The sequence below is a fragment of the Carcharhinus amblyrhynchos genome, chromosome 22 (genome assembly GCF_965287045.1).
Source record: "Carcharhinus amblyrhynchos chromosome 22, sCarAmb.v2.hapA, whole genome shotgun sequence".
In the NCBI taxonomy this organism is placed as follows: domain Eukaryota; kingdom Metazoa; phylum Chordata; class Chondrichthyes; order Carcharhiniformes; family Carcharhinidae; genus Carcharhinus; species Carcharhinus amblyrhynchos.
In genome coordinates, this window is record NC_137345.1 from 26,356,067 (window position 1) to 26,383,505 (window position 27,439).

The window sequence follows — 27,439 nt, forward strand, 5'->3', positions numbered from 1 at the left end:
CTGATCTGTCGCTGCTCAGTTCCACTTTCCCGCCCTCTCCCCATAACCTTTAATCCCCTCTCTTATCAAAAACCCATCAACCCGCGTCTTAAAAATATTTACTGAGGCAGCCTCCACCACTTCAACGGGCAGAGAATTCCAGAGATTCACCACCCTTTGAGTGAAGAAGTTCCTCCTCAACTCCGTTCTAAACCGCCCCCCTTTTATCTTGAGGCTGTGCCCCCTAGTCCTACTGTCTTTTTTGAGCGGGAAGAGTCTCTCCACCTCTAACCTATCCATCCCATTCATCATCTTATACGTCTCAATGAGATCTCCCCTCATTCTTCTAAACTCTAATGAGTACAAGCCCAGTTTATTCAGCCTCTCCTCATAGCTCAACCCCCTCAACTCCGGTATCAGCCTAGTAAACCTCCTCTGCACTCCCTCCAAGGCCAAAATATCTTTGCGCAGGTGCGGCGCCCAAAACTGCACACAGTACTCCAGCTGCAGCAAGAACTCCCTACTTTTATATTCAATCCCCCTCGCTATGAAGGCCAGCATCCCATTCGCCTTCCTGACCACCTGCTGCACCTGCAAGCTGGGTTTTTGCGACTCATGCACAAGGACCCCGAGGTCCCTCTGCACCGTCGCCTGCTGCAGTTTTTCACCCCGTAAGTAATAGTCCTTCCTACCATTCTTCCTACCAAAGTGGACCACCTCACACTTGCCAACATTAAATTCCATTTGCCATTTCCTGGCCCATTCGCCCAGCCTATCTAGATCCTTCTGCAGACTCTCCACACCCTCCGCACAATTTGCCGTTCCCCCAATCTTGGTGTCATCAGCAAATTTCGACACCCTACACTCGGTTCCCTCCTCCAGATCATCTATACAAATGGTAAAAAGCTGAGGCCCCAGCACCGACCCCTGGGGCACTCCACTAGTCACCATCCGCCAATCCGAATAGCACCCATTGACCCCCACTCTCTGCCTCCTATTTGACAACCGATCCTCTATCCACGCTAACACCCTACCCCCAACTCCATGTCCCTTGACCTTCTGCAATAACCTCTTGTGAGGTACTTTGTCAAACGCCTTCTGAAAATCAAGAAAGACCACATCCACCGGCTCTCCTCTATCCACCGCCCTAGACACATCCTCATAGAACTCCAGTAAATTTGTCAGACACGACTTCCCTTTAATGAAACCGTGCTGCGTCTGCTCTATCAAGCAATTCCCTTCAAGATGCCTCGCAATTTCCTCCTTAATGACAGATTCTAACATTTTACCTACCACAGACGTTAAACTAACCGGCCTATAATTCCCCGCCTTTTGCCTGGCACCCTTCTTAAACAACAGCGTAACATTAGCCGTTTTCCAATCATCCGGCACTTCCCCGGAATCCAGCGACATCTGGAAAATAACCACCAAGGCATCCACTATCACCTCCGCCATTTCTTTCAGAACCCTCGGATGCATTCCATCCGGTCCTGGGGACTTGTCCACAATCAGCCCCTCCAGTCTGTCGAGCACCGCCTCTCTAGTAACAGTAATGTCATTAAGACCCTCCATTCCTACCACCTTTCCATCGCTAACACCCGGCAAATTATTCACGTCCTCCTCCGTGAAGACAGAAACAAAAAAGTTATTCAATACCTTAGCCATATCCCCATCCCCTACCACTAGGTCCCCTTTCTCATCCTCTAAAGGACCAACATTCACCCTAGCCAGCCTCTTCCTTTTTATATATTTATAAAAACTCTTGCTATCCTTTTTTATATTAAGCGCTAGCCCAGCTTCATAGTTTCTCCTACCCTTCTTTATCAACTTCTTTGTCAATCTTTGTTGACATTTAAACCTCTCCCAATCCTCTTCTCGCCCACTACTCTTAGCTACCCTAAATTCCTCCGCTTTTAATTTAACACTTTCCTTCACCTCCTTCGTTATCCACGGCTTATTACCTCTCCTCCTACTATCCTTTTTGACCATCGGAATAAATTTCTGCTGAGCACCAAGAAAGATCTCCTTAAAGATCCTCCACTGCTCCTCAACAGACCCTCCCTCCAACGCGCTCCCCCAGTCCACATTCGCCAATTCTTCTCTCATCCTACCGTACTCCCCTCTATTCAAACAAAGGACGCGTGTCCAGGAACCCACTTTCTCCTCCTCCATCTGCATCAGAAACTCCACCATACAATGATCACTCTCCCCAAGAGGATCCTTCACCACAAGGTCCCTAATTCTACCCGCCTCATTACATAGCACCAGATCCAAGATAGCTCATTCCCTCGTCGGCTGCAACACACACTGTTCGAGGAAACTATCCCGGCAGCATTCCAAGAACTCTTCCTCGAGCCCCCCGCGTCCAACATGGGTCAACCAATCAATATGCAGATTGAAATCCCCCATAACTACGGCCGTCCCATTCCTGCACGCCGCACTTATTTGAGCGTTAACAGCCCGCCCCACCTCCAGATCATTATTTGGGGGCCTATAGACGACACCCACCAGCGACTTCCTCCCTTTGCTGTTCCTAATTTCCACCCACAACGATTCCACCCTCTGCTCCTTGGCTCCAATATCATCCCTTGCTACCACCCTGATGCTATCCTTAATCAGCAGAGCTACGCCCCCCCCTTTTCCCTCCTGCCTATCCTTCCTAAACACTTGATAGCCCTGTACATTCAGCTCCCAGTCCCTGTCACCTTGCAGCCACGTCTCTGTAATGGCCACCAGATCGACACAAATGGGTACGATCTGCGCCACCAGCTCATCCACTTTATTCCGAATGCTTCGTGCATTCAGATAAAGCGCTTTCATCCCAGCCTTCACCTGGACCCTATTTGCCGTAACGCCACCAACCGTACTCACACCCCCTACTCCCTCTATTATTGGGACATCCTCGGCCTCTTCCCTTACCTGTACCCTCTCCTTAACTTTAGGCCTCGTAACATCACCTACCCTCGCACCCTCCCCCCCCTAATTAGTTTAAAGCCCTGTCTACAGTCCTCTTTACTCGATTCGCCAGCACTCTGGTCCCAGCACGGTTCAGACCAACCCTATCCTGCCCGAACAGGTCCCACCTACCCCAATACTGGTGCCAATGCCCCATAAATTCAAACCCATTCCTCCCACACCAATCCCTGAGCCACCCATTCACTTCCTTAATCCTGTCAACCCTACACCTGTCTGCACTCGGTTCAGGCAGTAGCCCAGAGATGACCACCTTGTCGGTTCTACTTTTTGTTGAGTCTTGCCATATGTCCCTTGTGCTGTTGTGTCCTTGTGGCCCTTCAGGGAGATGATGGATCCTGTTGGATGATTCTCTGAGCACATTATCAAAGTCATTATTTTGAAGTAAGTAACTTGGCTGCTGGTGAGAAGGACATTGGGAAGAGACCATCTCAAATCTCGTCCTGGAATGTGCATTTGCAAAGATGATCGAAGAGACACTTTTGGTCTGCCCAAAACTCTACTGGTTTTCTGATGTAAAAATCTGTCGTCAACTAAATGCTACAGACTGGCACATTCCAAGGTTCAGGACCGCCCATTGAGGGACACACTAAAGCTTGGAGGAGCTGCCGCAAATGACTCAGTGGAGCAACACCACAATCTAAGGACTGCTTGCCATAGTACATTACATGAGTACTGCAACTAGAACCTGTACATCTATATGGAATAATGTTACAAACTGTAATGGGAAAGAAAATGGAACTCTACTGCAGTGTGTTGACAATTTTGAACTGTTATATAATGCATTTTCACAAACTTTCTGAATAAATTAATTTTGAAAACCGTATATAAATGCAATTTTTTTCTTTGCATCATTTACATTTGATCATTTTGACACGAGATTGACAGGAATAAAGTCAACCAATAATTGCCAATCATTAAGTTTCTCCCTATAGTAATTTCATGTTGTGTTAATATCAAAATACCCATCCTCAGTCCAATGTGATTGAGTATCATAACATCATGATTGACTCACTCCCCTAGTTGTACCAAATCATCAGCATTTTTACATGAGTGATCACCACCCTTTGGTGGGCAACTAGGAATGTCAACAAATCAGGATCCCTACTGTGCAGGAGGCAGCCATTCAATCCTTTGAGTGGAGCATCTTTCCCACGCCCACCACCCCACCTTTACCTGTAACCATAAGATGATAAGACATAGGAGCAGAATTAGGCCACTTGGCCCATTGAGTCTGCTCTGCCATTCAATCATGGTTTTTTTTTCTCTCAGCCCCATTCATCTACCTTTTCCCCATGATCCCTGATCCCCTTATCAATTAAGAACCTCTCTATCTGTCTTAAAGACGGTCAATGACCTGGCCTTCTCAGCATTCTGCAGCAGAGTTCCACAAATTCACCACTCTGACTGAAGAAATTCGTCCTCATCTCTGTTTTAAAGGATTGTCCCTTTAGCGTGAGGTTCTGGTTCTAGTTCTAGTTTTTCCTGTTAGTGGAAACATCCTCTCCACGACCACTCTATCCAGGCCTCGCAGTATCCTGTAAGTTTCAGTAAGATCCCCCCCTCATCTTTCTAAACTCCAACAAGTACAGAGCCAGAGTCCTCAACCATTCCTCAAGCAAGCTCTTCATTCCAGGGATTATTTTGTGATCCTCCTCTGGATCCTTTCCAAGACCAGCACATCCTTCCTTAGATATGGGCCAAAATTGTTCACAATACTCCAAATGGGGTCTGACCAGAGCTTTATACAGCCTCAGAAGTACATCCCTGCTCTTGTATTCCTGCCCTCTCGACATGAATGCTAACATTGCATTTGCCTTCCTAACTGCAGACTGAACCTGCAAGTTAACCTTAAGAGAATCTTGAACAAGGACTCCCAAGTCCCTTTGTTTCTGATTTCCTAAGCATTTTCCCATTTATCAAACATGACGTCCTATTGACAAAGCTGTGCTGACTCAGTACTACTTTATCGTGCACTTCCAAGTACTCTGCAATCTCATCTTTAACCCCAGACATTTACCCTGTTAATTCCCCAAACCGACAGATCTTGGGACAATTTAGCATGGCCAATCTACCTAATCAATACATCTTTGGACTGTGGAAGGAAACTGGAGCACCAGGAGGAAACCCAGGGAAAAAGTGCAAACTCCACAGACAGTGACCCAGGCCAGAATTGAACCTGGGTTCCCAGCACTGTGAGGCAGCAGTGCTAACCACTGTACCACCATGCCTCTCGTCGGTCCAACCAAAACCCATATTCTGTATAATTCTTTCCTTAATCGTTTCAGCTTCTCTACTACTCTTTCAAGGCATTCTTTAAATTCTACTTCCCCTGTTCTAACTTTGGTGTCAATAATGATCCTGTATAGCCCGCGATACATTTTCTACATTAAATACAGCATATAAATCCAAGCTGAAGAGTGAAAAGGTGAAATTTTTGCATGTGTAGATAAAAATAAGTGTGTTTTGGAGGGTTAGACATATAAAGTAGGCAAGTTCACAATCTCTTTAAATGCAGGTGGAGTTTGGTAAAGATATTAAAAGAGACCAATGGTAACTCTGCTGGCATAAATATTCAGAGAAATAACAGAATACCAATTCAACCCAAGTGAAACACACTATAGCAGGAGTGATTGAAAGTCATCCAATAAACAATACATAGTGAAGGAATATTGTACTGGAGAGAGTAGGGTAAGTCAAGGGGCGGATGAGCTGATCAAGGAGACTGCTGTCTCTATGAAATCAATCCAAGTGTGCTTGCAGCTTACCCATTTTGGGAGTGACGGGTATTTAAGCACACCTGTTTGTAATGCACAAGACATACTACTGACTGCATACAGATAATAGGAGAAAAATTGCAAATCTAATAGGCATTTTGACATGGTGAAGTGCAATCTAATTTATGTCCAAATTTTAATGCACGTACTTGCAAGCACAAAGGGAATTGAAATTTTTAATTCAGGGTTTGCAAACGAGGTGCCATTATTTGCACTATGATTTTGATTTAGTATTAATTTATCAGCCTTATCAAAATAGTGTTTCTTTATTCTATCCATAGGCTAAGTTGGGTTATATAACTCAAAAATATAGTTACCTATCTGCCAAGCATAACAATGAACCAACATATGTAAAGTTCATGATCACACACACCCTCTAGGGCATGGTACCTGGAGAAAGAGTTGCCTCTGAAATTTCAATCCCAAAGATTTTTTGCACCACTTTGATTACCTTTCCACCTCTCAGAGATGCTAATTATTGCCACTCTTCAAATGGACAATAGCTGTATTGTGCCACACCCAATTCAGTGCCCACAACTTGTTTTGCAATGGTCACTGAACATCAAAAAGCAGAAAGTCTCGAAAAGTGTTTCCTTTAGCTTGGGACTGCAAGAATTAACATAAGAAACATAAGAAATAGGAGCAGGAGTAGGCCATCTAGCCCTTCGAGCCTGCCCCGCCATTCAATAAGATCATGGCTGATCTGTCGTGGCTCAGTTCCACATTTCCGCCCTCTCCCCATAACCCTTAATCCCCTCGCTTATCAAAAACCCATCAACCTACGTCTTAAAAATATTTAGCAAGGCACTTCAACGGGCAGAGAATTCCAGAGATTCGCCACCCTTTGAGTGAAGAAGATCCTCCTCAACTCCGTTCTAAACCGCGCCCCCTTTATCTTGAGGCTGTGCCCCCCTAGTCCTACTGTCCTTTCTGAGCGGGAAGAGTCTCTCCACCTCTATCCTATCCATCCCATTCATCATCATATATGTCTCAATGAGATCTCCCCTCATTCTTCTAAACTCTAATGAGTACAAGCCTAGTTTATTCAGTCTGTCCTCATAGCTCAACCCCCTCAACTCCGGTATCAGCCTAGTAAACCTCCTCTGCACTCCCTCCAAGGCCAAAATATCCTTGCATAAGTGCGGCGACCAAAACTGCACACAGTACTCCAGCTGCGGCCTAACCAATGCCCTACACAGCTGCAGCTAGACCTCCCTACTTTTATAAGAACATAAGAACATAAGAAATAGGAGCAGGAGTAGGCCATCTAGCCCTTCGAGCCTGCCCCGCCATTCAATAAGATCATGGCTGATCTGTTGTAGCTCAGTTCCACTTTCCCGCCCTCTCCCCATAACCCTTAATCCCCTCTCTTATCAAGAACCCATCAACCCGCTTCTTAAAAATATTTAGCGAGACAGCCTCCACCACTTCAACGGGCAGAGAATTCCAGAGATTCACCACCCTTTGAGTGAAGAAGTTCCTCCTCAACTCCGTTCTAAACCGCCTCCCCTTTATCTTGAGGCTGTGCCCCCTAGTCCTACTGTCTTTTTTGAGCAGGAAGAGTCTCTCCACCTCTATCCTATCCATCCCATTCATCATCTTATACGTCTCAATGAGATCTCCCCTCATTCTTCTAAACTCTAACGAGTACAAGCCTAGTTTATTCAGCCTCTCCTCATAGCTCAATCCCCTCAACTATATTCAATCCCCCTCACTATGAAGGCCAGCATCCCATTAGCCTTCCTGACCACCTGCTGCACTATCCTATTGGGCTTATAGGCACAGTTGCTTGAAGATGGAATGTGTTTTCTGGACACCAATCCATTCCCAATGGCCAGGAAAGGTTTGGTGAACTAACAGAAAGCAAAAAGTGGGGGTAAATGGGTGTTTTTCTGGTTGACTAGTGGTGTGCCTCAGGGATCAGTGTTGAGACCATAATAGTTTACGATTTACATAGATGATTTGGAGTTGGGGACTAAGTGTAGCGCATCAAAATTCACAGATGACATTAAGGTGGGAGGAACAGCAAAGTGTGCAGAGGATGCTGAAAGTCTGCAAAGGGATCTGGATAATTTGAGTGGGTGAGGGTCTGGCAGAAGGAGTACAATGTTGGTAAATATGAGGTCATCCAATTTGGCAGGACTAACAACAAAATGGACTATTGTTTAAATGGTAAAAAATTGCAGCATGTTGCTGTGCAGAGGGACTTGGGTGTCCTTGTGCAGGAATCTCAAGGAGTTGGTTTGCAGGTGCAGCAGATAATTAAGGTGGCAAATGGAATTTTGTCCTTCATTGTTAGAGGGATGCAATTTAAAAACAGCAAGATTATGTTGCAGCTGTATAAGGTGCTGGTGAGGCCACACCTGGAGCACTGGGTACAGTCTTGGTCTCCTTACTTGAGAAAGGATATACTGGAACTGGAGGGGGTCCAGAAGAGATTCACTAGGTTGATGCCAGAGTTGAGAGGGTTGGCTTATGAGGAGGGACTGAGTAGATTGGGGAATTCAGAAGAATGAGGGGAGATCTTATAGTTCACCACTGGCAGGTGAAACTAGGATTAGGTGGCATAGCCTCAAAATAGGGGGAAGCAGATTTAGGACTGAGTTGAGGAGGAACTTCTTCATGCAAAGGGTTGCGAATCTGTGGAATTTCCTGCCCAGTAAAGCAGTTGAGGCTACCTCATTGAATGTTTTTAAGGATAGATGAATTTTTGAACAGTAAACTAATTAAGGGTTATGGTGAGCAGCTAAGTGGTGCTGAGTCCACAAAAAAATCTGCCATGATCTTACTGAATGGCGGAGCAGGCTCGAGGGGCCAGATGACCTACACCTGCTCCTAGTTCTTACGTTATGTTAAGGTCAGAGTTGGTTACAATGGGAAAGCCAGATGATTGGTCATTAAGAACACATCACGTCCTCAAAGCTAACCAGAGCAGAGAAGAATGCTATAACATTGTTTTTTCTGGAAGTGCCGGGGGCGGGGGGTGGTGGTGGAATAAATCACCATTACAGATGAGTATTAACACTTCCAAGTTATAGCCAGAGGTACTATTATCAGCACCATAAAAGATATCAAGAAAATACAACTTGAATTTCTATAGCAACCAATTACTACATTCAAAGTCATCTCAAGAGTATTTTACTGGGCAGTGAATGCCAGTTAACACCCAGTCAAGGGAAGAGGGGAAAGAGTCTGGAAAGATGATGAAAGAATAATGAAGGCGGAATCAAAATTCAGACATTAATGCAGACCTAGATAATTAAATATTCTCCTTTATCTTTTCCTCTATAAATCAGGCCACACAGAAACACACTCAAAATATACTAGGTTTTGGGTAGAATAATTACTAGTTCCTTTTGTATTTGCATAAAAGTCTTAATCTTGGCTCAGTGGTAGAATTCTTCCTGCCAAGTGTTGAGATGTGGAGATGCTGGCGTCGGACTGGGGTTAAGCACAGCAAGAAGTCTCACACCACCAAGGTGAGTGACCTGATGAAGGAGCAGTGCTCCAAAAGTTTGTGGCTTGTGCTATCAAATAAACCTGTTGGACTTTAACCTGGTGTTGTGAGACTTCTTAAAGTGTTAAGATACCAGAGCAGAAACCCTAAAGTATGTTATGTAGCTCGACTAGACTCCAACAGTTTTTTTGTTGGACATTTGTGTGAGGATAAGGTGTTTCACTCCAGGTGTGATTTTATTGACACACTAGGACGGTTGCATCAAAACAACCATCTGGACACCAGGCAGTTCGCACGCTGAGAATGCAGGGTAATGCGTGATTTGAGGTAGGGATGTGTTGTTTTAATCTGACTTGATGCATTTTGTTTTCCTTTCCCTTTGTGGTTTCAGGAGGTTTTGATGAGGTTGATTGACAATCATGTGGTTATGGGGAAGAGATAAGCTTACAGGGAAAAACCAAGCAGTTACTGGTAGGTTCTGAAAGAAGCAAGAGGGGTCTCTCTCTCTCTCTCTGCTCTCTTTCTCCCCAAGGTGTTCAAAAGCTCCAGGGCTGTTAACAAGTACAAACACGTAAACCTGTGTGGTGTTAACTGATTTTGAAGAGGAGTTCAAGTCTATAAGAGGAATATTGCTGGAATTGGAACTAAAAGATAGACTACAGTCACCCGAGGTGGGAACTGAAGCCATTGTGAGGCAGCAGTGCTAACCACTGTGACACCATGTCGCCCATAAGTAATTCAACAACTAAATTTAAGTTTTTTTCCCTGAAATCCTGACACTTGGCATTTTGTCACTTGTGACAATTATAAGTTCTGTTTTCCCAACTCTAATATCAACCAAGAAAACAAACTTCCAAAAATAAATTGAATATTAGAAATGCATTTAGAATAAAAGTCTATTGGGTTTGATACATGAAAAAATTGTATTATTAAAAGAATCAGTTTCTGACGTAGTGGGTCTAAAAATAGAGCAGGGATACCAAAAAATTTACAGTAATATGTTCTTTCACATGTCTTCTGAAATTCCATTTGCAACTTAACATAATAAACCTCATACACTTTATGCTGATTCACCCACAGTCTGCAGAAGATTGGCAATCAAGAGAAAATACAGTTCTGTATCAGGTTAACAAAAAACAAGCTCTAAATTTCTTATTTGTTAAGAGTTTTGTTTAAAGATCTGCCCCTCCAACAGTTCAGTTTTTCTGAGAAAAGTTTGGAAGTGAATACATATAAAACTTTCAAATGCCCATTTCAACCAAAATTAAATATAAATGTCACCCGTTCCCTCCAATTCCATCCTGGCAACAGTCTGAGACTAAACCAGATTGTTCACATATTATATGTAACCCCAAGCTAAGCTTCCGAGTACATAACTATACCATTACTAAGATGGTCTATTTCTACCTCCATAAGATTGCCCAACTTCCTCCCTGCCTCAGTTCAGCTGCTGCTGAAATCCTAATTCATGGCTTTGTTATCAATTCTAATGCATGTCTGGCTAGTCTCCCACATTTGATCTTCTGACAGTGGTCAGAGTCAAGCAACATTGTGATATTAAAAACTCTCAAGCTCATTTCCAAATCCCTCAATGGCCTTCCCCCTCCCTAATCTCTTCCAGGCCCATAACCTTCACATTTGCACTCATTTAATTGATATTGAGTATTCCCAATTTTAACTGTCCCACCATGAGTGGTTGGCCTTCAAGTGCTAAGCCCCTAAACTCTAGAATTCCTTCCATTCATGCCTCTTCAAGATACTCCTTAAAAAATTATTTATTTGACCAAGCCTTTGGCTAGCTGCCCTCATATCACTTTATATTAGTAACATTAAACACAATAACACAAATTCCAGCAAAGTACTTTGGAAAGTTTTATTATACCGGTGTACAAAAGTAACTTACATTAAAGATAAAGAAATTACTGCTTTAACCAGAGATAAACTAAGTCTGAATTTGTACTTGCAGGGCAGTAGTCAAGGACTCAACTAACTGATTCCAACTTCTTCCAAGATTCAACATTGTTTCAAATTTTAATCTAATAAAAAAGAGAGTTGTAAAAGTAGGCTTTTGCAATGCTGCACTTATCTTGAGGCTGTGCCTCGAGTAGTGGGGGGTGGGGGCAGTTTAGATCAGAGTTGAGGGGGAACTTCTTCACTCAAAAGGTGGTGAATCTCTGGAATTCTCTGCCTGTTGAAGTGGTGGAGGCTACCTCGCTGAATATATTTAAGTCATGGGTAGATAGGTTTTTGATAGACAGGGGAATTAAGGGTTATGGGGAGAAAGCGGGTAAGTGGAACTGATCCACTTCAGATCAGCCATGATCTCATCAAATGGCGGGGCAGGCTCGAAGGGCTAGATGACCTACTCCTGCTCCTATTTCTTATGTTCTTATGCCTTCATTATCTTATAGCTCTCCGAATATAAACAATGACAAGACACAATTAAGAACAGAAACACACTTTCAGCTGCACAGAAGCCAGAGGGTGACATAGTGAGTGCAGTCAGGCATTATCTTGGCTTTGTCGGCTATGTAAACAAGTGACATAACTATCGCGTTGTTATTGGTTATCTGGTCAATAAAATATTCAATTCTACATATAGAAACAAATAGAAATCTGCTGTTATCCAGATACAACATAGTTAGAACTTATAGATTGGCACTTTGCAGCTAATGAAGTATTTTGAATGCAATTATAATGTTGGAAACACACTAGCCCATTTTCACACAGCAAAGATCCCACAAACATTGAGAAAAATCACTAGATAATTTATTTTTAGTGATATTTGTTAAAGGATAAACATTAGCCAAAACAGTAAGCATTTACTTTTCAAATAATGCTATAGGATTTCTTACCTCCATCTGTGGGGGCAGATGGGACAAATAAACCACCCATTAGGCAGAACTCCCTAAGTATTGCAGTGTTTGAAGGTTAAGTTATGTGCTTAAATCTCCAGAATTAAAACCAGTTGAGGCCACAACTGTCTAATTTAGAGGCAAGAGTGCATTGAGCTAAAGTTGACACCACAGCTTGTATATGTGATGTCTTGTATCCTGTTTGATGTTTGGATAGAAATAATGATGAAGCCACAAAGGAGGTGAACTGAAAAATCCCCTTTCGCAATGATTCTCATACAAATTACCAGCTAAATATTGCGAAATCCAAAACCATAAATTTGCTTTCCACGATAATTCAATTTTTAATCAGATTATGTCCTCCATACGGTGGCACAGTGGTTAGCACTGCTGTCTCAGTGCCAGGGACCTGAGCTCAATTCCCTGTTTGGATAAGCCTGGGTGGCATTTGCACGTTCTCCCCATGTCTGCAAGGATTTCCTCTGGGTGCCCTGGTTTCCTTCCATAGTCTGAAAGGTACGTTGATTAAGTGCACTGACCCGAACAGGTGCTGGAGCATGGCGCCTAGGATAACTTCACAGTAACTTCATTGCAGAGTTAATTAAAGTCTTGTGACTAATAAACAAACTTTAAATATAAATAAAGTCAGCTACCCAAACTGGGCCACTCTTTGGTGCCTTCTGACTCAGAGGTGAACTTGTATTCTAGTCATCGGCAAAGCCATTTATTTTTGCCCCTCCATCATTACCAGGCTACCCATGAGGGACCTCGGGGTCCTTGTGCATGAGTCGCAAAAACCCAGCTTGCAGGTGCAGCATGTGGTCAGGAAGGCGAATGGGATGCTGGCCTTCATAGCGAGGGGGATTGAATATAAAAGTAGGGAGGTCTTGCTGCAGCTGTATAGGACATTGGTGAGGCTGCAGCTGGAGTACTGTGTGCAGTTTTGGGCGCCGCACCTGCGCAAAGATATTTTGGCCTTGGAGGGAGTGCAGAGGTTTACTAGGCTGATACCGGAGTTGAGGGGGTTGAGCTATGAGGAGAGGCTGAATAAACTAGGCTTGTACTCGTTAGAGTTTAGAAGAATGAGGGGAGATCTCATTGAGACGCATAAGATGATGAATGGGATGGATAGGATAGAGGTGGAGAGACTCTTCCTGCTCAAAAAAGACAGTAGGACTAGGGGGCACAGCCTCAAGATAATGGGGGGGCGGTTTAGACCGGAGTTGAGGAGGAACTTCTTCACTCAAAGGGTGGTGAATCTCTGGAATTCTCTGCCCGTTGAAGTGGTGGAGGCTGCCTCGCTAAATATTTTTAAGACGCGGGTTGATGGGTTTTTGATAAGAGAGGGAATTAAGGGTTATGGGGAGAGGGCGGGAAAGTGGAACTGAGCCACGACAGATCAGCCATGATCTTATTGAATGGCGGGGTAGGCTCGAAGGGCTAGATGGCCTACTCCTGCTCCTATTTCTTATGTTCTTATGTTCATCACCAATTGAACTCATTCACATGTTTACCACTTCTAGACATTTTTCTAATATCTTCCCTGTTGGCCTCAAGTCTTCCAAATACTCCAACTCATCCAAAGTGCAACACCCTACAGGAAAAAAAGGCCAGCTACATTGCTAGGACTATACTTCAACCCCCAAATAGTGGGAGGAAATTGGAACATATAGACAGATTTTGGAATGCAAACAAAAAAAAAAGGCCACCTTTGAGGACTTCAACTACCCCAATATTAATTAGGACACAAACAGTGTGAAAGGCACAGAGGGTACAAAACTTTTGAACTACATTCGAGAGAACTTTTTTTTTAAGATAGCAAGTAACAAGCCCAATGAGAGGGGGTGCAATTCTAGATTTAGTCTTAGGGAAATGCGACTCATTAACTGGAAGAAAGGGCAGTGGGGACTACAGTGACCACAATATAGTTAGATGCAGGGGAATAAAGTGTGAGAGAGAGAAAGATGTATTTTACAAAGCCAAGAGATGAGCTGGCAAGAGTGAACTGGATACAATTACTGAAAGTAAAAAGCAATGGGAGGCACTTAAAGGTGAAATTCTACAGTGTAGACATGTTCCCAAAGAAAATGGGTGGTACTACCAAATCTAGAGCACCCTGATTATCCTGAAGCATACTGGCCAAGGCAAAAAAAGCTTATGACAATCACAAAACATTTACTGTTGAAAACCTAGAACATTAGGGGTGAATTAAAAATGGAAATTAGGAAAGCAAAGAGGATATGAAAACACATTAGCAGGTAGAATAAAAGATCCTAAGATGTTTTACCAATAAATTGTGAGCAATATAACTAAGGTAAAGGAATGGCCCTTCAGAGATGCACAAGGTTCAGATGTGACCAGGGTTTTCTGAGTATTTTGTCTGTCTTCACCATGGACAATTTAGACACTCAAAGTGGAGTGCAAAGTATTAGATACAAAAAGCACAGCGAGGGGGGAGACATTGCAGGAACTGACATCCTTGAAGATGGATAATGTATCCGAGGCTGTTGAAGGAACCCTGGGAGGAAATAGCAGATGCTCTGAGGATCATTTTCTCACCCCACTAGATACAGGTGAGGTACTACAGGATTTGAGGTGTGTGAACATTGTACCATTATTTATAAAAGGTGCAAACGATAGGCTAGACAGTCTGACTTCAGTGATGGGCAAATTATTAGAAATAGTTCTGAGAGACAGGATAAACTGTCACCGCACGGACTAATCAGGGATAGTCACCATAGTTTTGTGAACAGAAGATTGTGTCTTCATAGAATTCCTACAGTGCAGCTGGCCACTTGGCCCACCGAGTCTGCACCAACTCTGAGTATCTTATCCAGGCTCTCTTCCAATACCTATACCCATACCAGATTCACCATGGCTAATCCATTTAACCTAAACTTCTTTGGACTGTGGGAGGAAACCCACAGGGAGAACATGCAAACTCCAGTCACCCAAGGTTGGAATTGAACCTGCTTCCCTGGCACCAAGGCACCAGTGCTAACCACTGTGCCACCGACAAACTTACTAACTTAATAAAACGAGGGGTAGTGCAGTGGATATTGTCTGCATGGATCTCAGTAATGCATTTGACAAGTTCCCACATGGCAAACTGGTCAGCAAAGTGAGAGATCTCATGGGACACAGGGGAAGGTGGCAGGGTGGATCCAAAATTGGCTCAGTGACAGGAAAAAGGGATATGGTTACTGAACATTTCTGTAAATGCAGAGGTTTCCACTGGTGTTCCACAAGCTCAGTGTTGGGATCTTTGCTGTTTGTTCAATATATTAAGATTTAAATGCAGGGTCAGGATTGGAAAAGACCATAAGACATAGGAGCAGAATTAGGCCACTCAGCCCATCGAGTCTGCTCCATCAGTCAATCATGGCTGATATTTTCCTCATCCCCATTCTCCTGCCTTTTCCACATAATCCCTGATCCCCTTATTAATCAAGAAGCTATCTCTGTCTTAAAGACATTCAATGGCGTGGCCTCCACTGCCTTCTGCAGCAAAGAATTTCACAGATTCACCACTCTCTGGCTGAAGAAATTCCTCCTCATCTCTATTTTAAAGGGTTGTCCTTTCAGCCTGAGATTTTGCCCTCTGGTTCGAATTTTTCCTACTAATGGAAACATCCTCTCCACGTCCACTCTACCCAGGCCTCGCTGTATCCTGCAAGATTCAATAAGACCTCCCCTCATCCTTCTAAACTCCAACGAGTACAGACCCAGAGTCGTCAACCATTCCTCATATGACAAGCTCTTCATTCCAGGCATCATTATGAACCTCCTCTGGACCCTTTACAAGGTCAGCACATCCTTCCTTAGACATGGGGTCTAAAACTGCTCACAATACTCCAAATGGGGTCTAACCAGAGCCTTAAACAGCCTCAGAAGCCTGGCTTCAGTGATGGGAAAATTATTAGAAATAGTCCCTGTTCTTGTATTCTAGCCCTCTCGACATGAACACTAACACTTAATTTGCCTTCCTAACTGTGGACTGAATCTGCAAGTTAACCTTACGAAAATCTTGAACAAGGACTCCCAAGTCCTTTTGTGTTTGATTTCCTAAGCATTTTCCCATTTAGAAAGTAGTCTATGCCTCCATTCCTCCTTCCAAAGTGCATAACCTTGCACTTATCTACATTGTATTCCATCTGTTACTTCTTTGCCCACTCTCCTAACCAATAGTGACAAGGATGTTGAGGTACAGATAGGGAAACAGATCCTGGAGAGATGTAGTAATAACAGAGTTGTCGTGATGGGAGACTTTATTTTCCCAAACATCGACTGGAATACCCCTAGGGTAAGGGGTTTGGATGGGGAGGAGTTTTTAGGTGTGTTCAGGAGGGTTTCCTGACAGTATGTTGATAAGCCGATGAGAGCAGAGGCTGTACTTGATCTGGCGCTGGCTAATGAACGTGGACACGTGTTGAATCTCTCGGCGGGACAGCATCTTGGGGATAGCAATCATAATTCTATCTCCTTCACGTTAGCATTGGAAAGAGATAGGATCAGGCAGGCTAGGAAAGTGTTTACCTGGAGTAAGGGGAAATATGAAGCCATCAGGCAGGAAATTAGAGGAGTAAATTGGAAGGTGGTGTTCTTGGGGGAAGTACTGAAGGGAGATGGTGGATTTTCAAGGAATGTTTGTCTGGAGCTCTGCATGACAACGTTCTGATGAGACAGGGAGGTTTTGGTAGGTCATGGGAGCTGTGGTGCACGAAGGTTGTAATGAACCTAGTCAGAAAAAGAAAGGCGAACAGAAGGTTCCGAGAGCTAGGAGATGTTAAGGATCTAGAGGAATGTACGGGTTGTAGGAAGGAGCTTAAAAAGGAAATCAGAAGAGCCAGAAGGGGTCATCAGAAGGCCTTGGCGGGTAAGATTAAGGAGAACCCTAAGGCATCCTACAAATATGTGAAGAGTAAGAGGATGAGATGTGAAGGAATAGAACTTATAAAAGGTGAAGGGGAAAAACTCTGTGTGGAACCGGTAGAAATGGCAGAGGTGCTTAATGAATACTTTGTCTCGGTGTTCACGGTGGAAAATTATCTGGGTGGTTGTACTGCAAGTTTGCGGCAGACTGGAAAGATTGAGTATGAGGATATTAAGAAAGAGGACGTGTTGGAACTTTTGAATTGCATCAAGATATATAAGTTGCCGGGGCCGTATGGGATGTACCCCAGGTTACTGTGGGAGGTTAGGAAAGAGATTGCAGAGCCTCTGGCAGTGATCTTTGATTCGTCGATGGAGACGGGGGAGGTTCCAGAGGATTGCGGACGTGGTTCCTATTTTCAAGGAAGGGAACAGGGATAGCCTGGGAAATTACCGACTGGTGAGTCAGACCTCAGTGGTTGGTAAGTTGATGGAGAGGATACTGAGGGGCAGGATTTCTGAACATTTAGAGAAGTTTTGTGTGATCAAAAGTAGTCAGCACGGCTTTGTCAAGGGCAGGTTGTGCCTTACGAGCCTGGCTGAGTTCTCTGAAAACGTGGCTAAACACATTGATGAAGGAAGAGCGGTGGATGTGGTTTATATGGACTTCAGCAAGACATCTGATAAGGTACCCCATGTGTGACTTCTTGAAAAAGTGAGACGGCATGGGATCCAAGGGGCTGTTGCCTTGTGGATCCAGAACTGGCTTGCCTGCAGAAGGCAGAGAGTAGTTGTGGATGGGTCTTTTTCTGCATGGGGGTCGGTCACCAGTGGAGTGCCCCAGGGATCTGTTCTGGGACCCTTGCTGTTTGTCATTTTCATAAATGACCTGAATGAAGAAGTAGAGGGATGGGTCGGTAAGTTTGCCGACGACACAAAGTTTGGTGGTGCTGTGGATAGTCTGGAGGGATGTCAGAAGTTGCGGCAAGACATAGATAGGATGCAAGACTGAGCAGAGAAGTGGCAGATGGACTTCAACACGGATAAATGTGTAGTGGTCCATTCTGGCAGGTCCAATGGGATGAAGGAATATAGTATCAAGGGTAGGACTCTTACCTGTGTAGAGGATCAGAAGGACCTTGGGGTCTGGGTCCACAGGACTCTTAAAATTGGCCTCGCAGGTGGAGGATGTAGTCAAGAAGGCGTATGGTGTATTGGCCTTCGTTAATCGAGGGATTGAGTTTAGGAGTCAGGAGATAATGCTGCAACTTTAAGACACGTCAGACCCCACTTGGAGTACTGTGCGCAGTTCTGGCCGCCTCACTAATAGAAGGATGTGGAAGCTATTCAAAGGGTGCAGAGGAGACTTACAAGGATGTTGCCTGGATTGGGTTCTATTCCTTATGAGGATAGGTTCAGGGAACTAGGTCTTTGCTCCCTAGAGAGACTAAGGATGAGAGGCAACCTGATAGAGGTTTATAAGATGTTGAGGGGGAAAGATACGGTGGATTCTCAGAGGCTATTTCCCAGGGCTAAAATGGTTGGTATGAGAGGACACAGGTTTAAGGTGCTAGGGAGTATGTACAGAGGGCTAAGTTTTTTACTCAGAGGGTGGTGAGTGAGTGGAATCGGCTGCTGTCGGTGGTGGTGGAGGCAAACTCGTTGGAGTCTTTTAAGAGACTTCTGGATGAGTACATGGGATTTAATGGGATTGAGGGTTATAGATAGGCCTGGTAGGTAGAGATATGATCGGCGCAACTTGTGGGTCGAAGGGCCTGTTTGTGCTGTAGTGTTCTTTGTTCTATCCAAGACATTCTGCAGTCCCCCCACCCCCACCCCAGCTTCCTCAATACTACTTGCCCCACTACACAAGTTGTATATGACACAAACATTGGCTGAGTAGCCAATAGTGAAGAGGGCATTTGATAGTCAGTACAGATAAGGTGGGCCAAAGAGTCTGTTTCTGTGCTGTATGACTCACTCTAGGACAGTTGTCAAACAATGGTTTGGTTGACTGGGTAAAAAAAAGGCAAGTGAAATTCAATCCTGGATGGTGTCAACCTTCTTGAGTGTTATTGGACTTGCATTTTTCCAATGCAAGGGGACAGCATTCAATCATCTTCCCAACTTGTGCCTGTGGACAGAAGCAGAGTTGCTCATCACAGGATTCCTAGCCTCTGACCTCTTATAGCCAGTATTAATAAGGCCAGGCTGTTACTTGCCACCTGTTGCCCAATCCTGGATAATGTCCAAATGTAGCAAGACCTGTACATGTACTGCCTCAGTATCTGAGGAGTCACGAATGGTGCTAACAGCATTGTGCCAGTCATCAGGTAATACCCTTATTTCTGACCTTTTGATGGAAGGAAGATCATTGATGAAGAAACTGAAGATGGTTGGGGCTCGGGTACTCTCCTAAGAACTCCTGCAGTGATGTCCTGGAACTGAAAAGAATGACCTTTAACAACTCCATTCCTTTGTGCTAGGTATGACTCCGACCAGCGCAGAGTTAGAGTCATTCGCACCTCACCTCTGGAGTTCTGCTCTTTAGGCCATGCTTGGACCAAGGCAGTAACGATGTCAGGAGCTGAGTGGCCTGCTCCATTATTCAACCTAAATTTTATTGTCCCCATATCCCTTCATACCCAAAATATTAAATGTCTTGAATATACTCAACAACTGAGCAGCCACAGCTCTCTGGTGCAGGAAATTCCAAAGATTCACAACCTTTTGAGTGGAGGCATTTCTCGACTGCCCCAAATGGTCCCTTATCTGGAGACTGCGGCTGTATGTTCTAGATGACCCAGCCAGGGAAAATATTTTCCCAGCCTTTCGAGTCCGTTAAGAATTTACATGTTTCAATAGATCAGCCCTTGCTTTTCTAAACGCCAGAGAATACGGGCCTAGTTAGTCTACTCGAACTTTCTGCATCGTAGCATAGCAGGTTGTAGTAGCAGAAATGCATTTCTACCACATTGGGATTTTAGAATTACACACAAAGGTAGTATATTTTACAGGATAGGTACCATAAGTGTATTTACTGATTAACATGTGAGACAGGAAAGATGTATGATCCAAAAACATGCAAATTTCACAATGGCGAATTTAACATGCAAGTTCATTTTCAAAATTCTTTTTTTTTGGACATGACCATTATGTTCGGATAGTCTAATGCAGATGCAGAGATCGTAATTCTGGGCTGCTGTTTGATTGCTTAAATAGAGTCCTACTGCAACATTCCCTCTAATGTTGGTGTGAATTTTTTCTGAAGTGGCTTTGAAAATGTATTGCAACAGTTTTACATCCATAGGAAACTAGCCAATGACCATTACATAATAAACTGAAAGGAAATTGCTTACATTGATCGTGTTTAATAACTGCTGTTCAGTCTCCTCAAAGACTGAGAAACAATTAAGGGCTGAAGGACTGATTCAACATTTCATTACTTCTATTTCAAAAAATGTATTTCAAAATTAGCAGAAACTAAAATTCAAACAGTATAAAACTAACACTGGTACATCCCTCAAATTTATTCTGCCAACTTAAGTTTCTTCTCTCCTAGTTTGCACTAACAAGTTATCCTAAAGCACAGCTGCAAAAGTTCAGAAATCATTGGTTTTAACACAAATCTATCATTCTAATTGTGAATTTTATAGCGTACCTTTATTAAATATTTAAATTGAGTTGTATTGGCAAATCTATTCCTTTGTATTGTGAGTACAAAACACTTGAAAATAATTACACATACACTCAATTTCGCCGCACTGATCATAGCATTCATGGGCAGCAAGAGAAGATTGCTAATGGTGAAACAGCATTGCTGGACTGTAGAGATGAGCCAAGAAATTAGTTTGCCTGCAGCTAAACCTATTTTCCTGATAATTGATTTGTTAGTGTCACAAATGGCTTACATTAGCAGTACAATGAAGTTACTGTGAAAATCCCCTAGTCATCACACTCCCGTGCCTGTTCAGGTTCACAGAGGGAAAATTTAGCAAGGCGAACGCGCCTAACCAGCATGTCTTTCGAACTGTGGGAGGAAACAGGAGCACCCAGAGAAAACCCACACAGACATAGGGAAAACGTACAGACTCTGCACAGACAGTGACCTGAGCCAGGAATCGAACCTGGGTCCCTGGCGCTGAGGGGCAGCAATGCTAACTGTGCCATGTAACCTGAGGCACCATTGGCACATGGTACGCCATGTGAAATATCCTCCCAAAATGGATTTTGTTCTTTCAACAGCATTGTCCCCTCACTGTAGTCAATTCTGCAAAGAAAATGGAGTGCATGACTATTGTAAGTTAGATTGATGTCACAAACAGATTTTTAAAAATCTTTCATTTGCAGGAACTTTGGAAACTAATCTGTCACACCCTCCAGTTCAGTGGGGTGAAGCAATTCATTACTTGCCTACAAATAACTTCCCAATAATGTGGCAAGTTACTCAAGATCAAGCAAATTATCGTTTAACTTTTCATAATATCTCCAAAACGCAAACAGCATTGACGTTTCTGCACAACTACTTGAGAGTTTAAAGAACTTTTTATTGGCACTCAAACTTCTCAAATCAGCATATGCCGGAAAAACTCAGTTCTGGCAGCAAATGTGGAGAGGGAAACAGTTAACGTCGAGTCAAATGGCTACTTCAGAGCCACATGGACTCAAAACCTGAAACTGTTTCTTTCTCTTTCAAAATTTGTTGGCAGGCCTGCTGGGTTTTGTCTTTATTTTTATTTCCGATTTCCAGCATCTGCAATAACTTTTACCTTTCAAATCAGTGGAGGAGCAGCAGTCCAGCCACTCAGCCTAGGAGCAGACATATTTCTCTGCTTCCACGTTCAGTCATATTATAGGCAAAAGGATGCCCATTGAAAGCATAGTGGAATCAATATCTGTGCTGCTCCATACTTCTGGAATTTTTTAAATTAAATTTTAGAATTTTTCCATTTTTACAAATAAGACAACAGTTCCTCAGGTACAACTTATTTATATCTGGAGAAATTATAGGAAAAAAAAGGGGGAAACTAAGTTGATTAGCATATCTGGCGCTTCCACACAGAAAAAATAGAGGACAAGTAACAGGATTGGGAGCGGGGTGGCCGCAGGGAAGAGGGAAAGGATAAAGCCATGAAAACATGGCAAATTGATACACACCTTTATGTATAGTGTATTAGAAGCAGTGCTATAAAGCTATAAAGTCCTATAAAGCTTTCTGTCGGCTAAGTCAGATGTTACAAAATCTGTTTAATATAGGGGTCCATACTTCCCAGAAGGCATCAGCCTTGGATTGGAGTATAGAATTCCTACAGTGCAGGAGAGGCTATTCGGCCCATCACATCTGCACCAACCCTGTGAAGGAGTATCTTACTCAGGTCCTGTAACCACACACCACAGCTAATCCACATAACCTTCACATCTTGGAACACTAGGGGCAATTTACCTGGCCAATCCACCTCACCCGCCAAGCGAGAGCAAGAGCAGAATTCAAGTTAAATCTTCCGTCCGACTCACTGGCCTCCGCCACACAGAGTTAATGATTATTGGATTCTGACATTTGTCAGGCAAAATCCTGACCAACAACAGAGCTTGCAAGGACTACTCAGACTGGCCAGCTTCAATATCAAGTCAAATGGGGGCGAGACCCCTTCTTACTCGCTCTCATATAAATCTAAGATGAGGGGTGAATTGATATATCTTAATATTTGGCAGTCCTACACTGCAACCCTATTCCTTCCTCCTTGAAGAAGGAAGCTGCAATTTGGCCAAATTTAAGCAAGGTCACTTTTTATCCCACATAAAGGATCTAACCACCTCACTAATTTGCTTTACGACCTTAGGTGAAAGTAAATTGGTAGCAGCTGTAAAGGGTACAACAACCTAAACAGGTAATCGTAATCAGTGACCAATAACATAGGTCCTGCCTAATAGATGCAAGTAAGGGGAGGAAGTTTGTCTTACATAACTGTCAAAGTGAGGGCAAATAGAAATATCCAACTAAGTAAAGCCTAAGGGGGAAACCATCTAAAGGGGAAGGAGGGTGACCCTCCCCCTTCCAAGTGTTCCCAAAGGCATAGCCTAGGACTTTGCTAAATTAATCTTATAGCACCAACAGGAGCCAAATCTACTCTCAATATATCAATAACAGGAACAGGGATATCCAGCATATACATAAATAGTAACATATCATCAGCGTAGAACATGTTATGTTGTTTTCCACCACTAGACAACTCTATACTGAAGGATTATGTCTAATTGCCTCCACTGGGGCTGAGTAACTACTACAAGTAACAGAGATAACGTGCAACCTTGCCTATACCTTTACTGAAGGCTAAAATCAGATCTATAACCTTTAGTAAGAACTGACACTATCCACTTAATGCAACACCTTTATTTTAGACAATCTAAAATCTGATGTTCAAGCATGAAATTAGCCAATAGGTGTACGTTCCTCAGGATTCTTGCCTACCTTCGATATTAAGGAGATATTCACTTCTCGAAGTGACCTAGACAGCAGAACCGCTTCAAATGAATGGTCAAAAATACCGATCAGAGAATCTATTTGCAAGTCTTTAAATTCCTTATAAAATTCACTCCCAAAACCATCAGGCCGTGGAACCTTACCAGATTGACGATCCCAAGGGGCAACCACTCCCTCCTTAGAAATGGAGACATTTAGGGTCGACCTTTGGTCTTCAGAAATTGTTGGGGAATCAAAGGAAAAAAAAACACCCAAATGTACGAGTGCATCTCCAGTTTAATACGTTTTTTTCCCTCAATCAGTACTGAATCTTTTAGGTGCATCATTAATGTCCTCCGACTTAACCATCGTATCACCCTTGAAATTTAGCATGGAGGTCTACCTTCTTAGTAAGGAGACCCAAGTAAGAAAGAAAATTACAGCATGGGAACAGGCCCTTCGGCCTTTCAAGCCTGCACCAACCAGGCTGCCCGACTTAACTAAAACCCCCTATCCTTCCAGGGACCTTATCCCTCTATTCCCATCCTATTCATGTATACGTCAAGATGCCCCGTAAAGTCACTACCGTAACTGTTTCCACTACCTCCCCTGGCAACGAGTTCCAGGCATTACTACCCTGTAAAAATTCTGCCTCGTACATCTCCTTTAAACCTTGCCCCTCACACCTTAAACCTGTGCCCCCTAATAATTGACTCTTCCACCTTGGGATCTATTCGGTTCATCTTCCAGCTCAGTTTTTGGTTAGCAAACTTCATATTTCTCTCAGCACATTGAGTTGGCAAGGAGTCTAGTGCCATTGGATTGCATTAATTTCTTTCACCATTGAGTGGCTAGGTTTTTTATCACACTCCCTCTCTGCTTCTGCCAATTTTACTTGAAACTGATGCTGCTGTTCCAACACTTTATGCTTTTTGCTTGCCACGAACAAAGTGACCAAAACCCTTGCAGATTTCCCACAGGATTGAGGGGCTTAGTTCAGACAGAAATTTGACTGTGTAGAAATTTGGCCTTAGAGTAGGAGAGAAAGTTATGATCTTTAAGCTCAAGACCAAGGATAACTCCCCTTTAATAAAAATTCCACGAAGACAAGAGCATTATCAGAGATCACAATACTACTTATTGAGTAGGAAGACATGAATAAAATAAATTATAGTACTATATTGGTGGGAAGTGGAGCAGGTGAATTCTATCTTTAGGATGCAGTGTTCTCCAAACACCCAAGTATCCCACTTCCTCCCATACAGATGAAATGCCTTTGCCTGTTGAGTGGGAGGATTCCTTGTTACGGGAACTTTATCCATAAATACAGGCAGATGTTGTTGATTTCCCCAGGCCTCAGACACAGGATATGTTATGTGCGCTTGCTAAATTGACAAAATGTGGATGCCAGCTCTCCAAGAATTTAACTGGGAGTTCACCCTCAGTTTGTTCTGGCAAACCAACAATCCTGACGGTTTCAGTTCTGCAGATCAAGAAATTCTGACATACCACACAGCTGGTTTTCCAAGCGTACTAAGCGGGCCTCAACTAAGAAATTTGCGTTTTCGACAGTAGCAACTCTCTCCCCTACTTCATCAAGCCGTTTGCCATTATTCTATAGTACGAGCACTGATATTTTGCACGAATAGACCGAGTTTCTCATTAATGACCTCAATAGCGTTAGCAGTCATCAGGTGTAGTGCCTTTGAGTATGTCAGCCTGTTCGTTCACCACATCGCTGTGTTGAGGAGTTGTCTGCACCTCAAGTTACTTCTGACTACTCTCTTGCTGACAATTTTAATATTCCTTGGCATTTTGTCACTAACTTTTAACCAGAAATCCTCCAGGGACTTAATATGGCGTTTTCATTCCTAGATCAGGTAAGCATGAGCTATATAAAAGCAATAAGTGCAAGGATTACTGGCTGAATCGCCAAACCTCTCAGAAATGCAGCTATTCTATCACACGATGTGGATATGCCGGCGTTGGACTGGGGTAAACACAGTAAGTCTGACAACACCAGGTTCACCTGAAGAAGAGGGAAACCTCAAAAACTACTAAGTTTACCGTCAAATAAATCGGTTGGACTTAAACCTGGTGTTGTCAGACTTTTTACTGTATCACACGACTCATTGAATTTTTAAATACAATGCACATTTTCTGTGTTATCCATTTGTTCTGTTCATTGGCCTCCAAAACTTAACATAAAATCTCTAACTTGACCAACATTCTGCCACTCATATTTCCTATCCTTTCAATTGGTTCCATAGCTCAAGACATCAAATTCTTCAGGCTCATTTACAAGTCCCTTAGCAGCTTTACCCCGCCCTATCTTTGTAAACAACCTCCAATGCTACGTTCCAGGCTTCAATACTGCAAGTTTAGCTTCCAATTTTCATTTCACACTTTTCCATTTATGGCTGTGTTCAGTCTTACTTAATGGAGGGAATTCTGTTCAGTTGAAAGTAGTTTGTGATGGATTTGAATGAGACTCATGCCAGTTTGACCATGATCCCAAAGTTCACATACTACACAAAAATGAGACAGACCTACCAAATTGTTCAAACTAGCAAGTTCTAAAATTCAGTCATGCCACTCATCCAATGCTCCGGACGCTTTTTCCAACGTGGGAAGTAACTCCCAGCAGGTGAAATCAACGCCACTCAACAAGTTACGGCTGATTCCCATATAGTAAGACTCCGCAATTTGCACACTTAAAAGTGCGTCAATGAAAATGAAACTCGCAATCGTAAACGCAATAACTAAAACAAAATCTAGTGCTTAACGAAACAAATTGTACTCGTGTTAACAAATGCAACCAGAGACCACGAAGCAAACTTTCAAAATTCCAAAGATTTTAAAGCAAAACCACAAGGTAAAGAAACTCTGATGGATCAAAGTCCAACATGGGTCTACAGACGCTGCCAAACCTTTCAATGTAACATCGGTGATATTAGAAAACAGGAGGAAGGACTGTGTCCAATAAACTTTCCCAGTTGATTCACCCTATTGTTGCACAAGGGTCCGTAAGACAAAAACCAAATGCACCACGCCAACAAGTTATAGAGCGAGCTATTTTTGACCAACATGATTTTTTTTAAAAAAAGATTATTGGAATGAAATCAATTTTTTGCAGTGATTAAGAAACAAATGAGGGTGCATTCTGTGCATCGGAGCAATGCACAAGAGCCCTGTCACTCGCCAGTCCGGGCCTAGCGAGGCCTGTGAGAGGAGCTGCAGACAAGAGCTTGCAGCCTCTCCCTCTCACACACAGGCGCGCACACACACAGCAACTAACTTTCTCACAACTTGTGCACAAACCCGTTGGCGGCTCCACCTTAAAATCAATAAATAAATAAAGCGGTGATCGAGGCACCTACCAGACTGAGCCGTAAGCCCCCGAGCCAACAGGGGAGAGGTTCTGGTATCGCTCCGGCACTTCCCAGATTGTCTTGTTCAACTCCTGTTTGTAAAAGTGCGGCCTGACTTCTGACATTGTGCACCACACACGGGGAGAGAGGCTGCTCTCCCTCCTGCAAGAGGAGCGGGGAGGGAAGGGAAAGGGAGTTGCTGCAAAAAAATTCAAAATTTGACCAGAAACCGCCCCCTTATCTATTCAGATAGAGTTAAGATATAAATGTGTTATCAAAAAAAACACGGCCAACTTGAATGGCCGCAGGAGGAAGGGTGGCAGTTGTCGCCTCTTTTCCAATCACGATGTGAAGGTGATAGCCATGCGATGGGCAGTCTCCACTGAGGGGGCGGCAGAGCGGCCAGGGGGGGGGGGGGAGGGGCAGCAGCGGCTCCCGATTGACATCCGACACCCGGGGGCGGGTGGGCGGGGACGCGAGCCTCCTCCGGCAGCACTGACGTCATCGCCCCGCCCAAAGCGCGCGTTGTCCCACCATTGCGTCATACTTCCTGGCAATGAGGTCCCTCTCGGGTGCGGATGCAGGTGCAGGCGCATGCGAGACGGAGTCCGGCAGATATACGCCTCTTGCGTTGTAACGAACAAGGACGGGCCCGGGAAGTACGCCTGCGTTGGACGAGTGATTGAGCAATATCA

The 27,439-nt window shown here is 43.6% G+C and overlaps 1 protein-coding gene across 3 annotated transcripts in view; it reads right to left on the minus strand.

Moving 5' to 3' along the window:
* The window catches only part of LOC145357004 (mitogen-activated protein kinase 14), a 78,143-nt gene extending 51,001 nt beyond the window's left edge, over window positions 1-27,142 (minus strand). For 2 of the 3 annotated variants that reach the window (XM_080210044.1, XM_080210045.1), the window contains exon 1: window positions 26,754-27,142. In XM_080210044.1, the coding sequence (XP_080066170.1) occupies window positions 26,754-26,869 (116 nt within the window). In that variant the 5' untranslated portion in view covers window positions 26,870-27,142. Of the gene's footprint in view, window positions 1-21,040; window positions 21,141-26,753 lie in introns of those variants that run through there. The other variant, XM_080210046.1, reaches the window with a different exon arrangement.
* Between the last annotated feature and the right edge of the window lie 297 nt (window positions 27,143-27,439).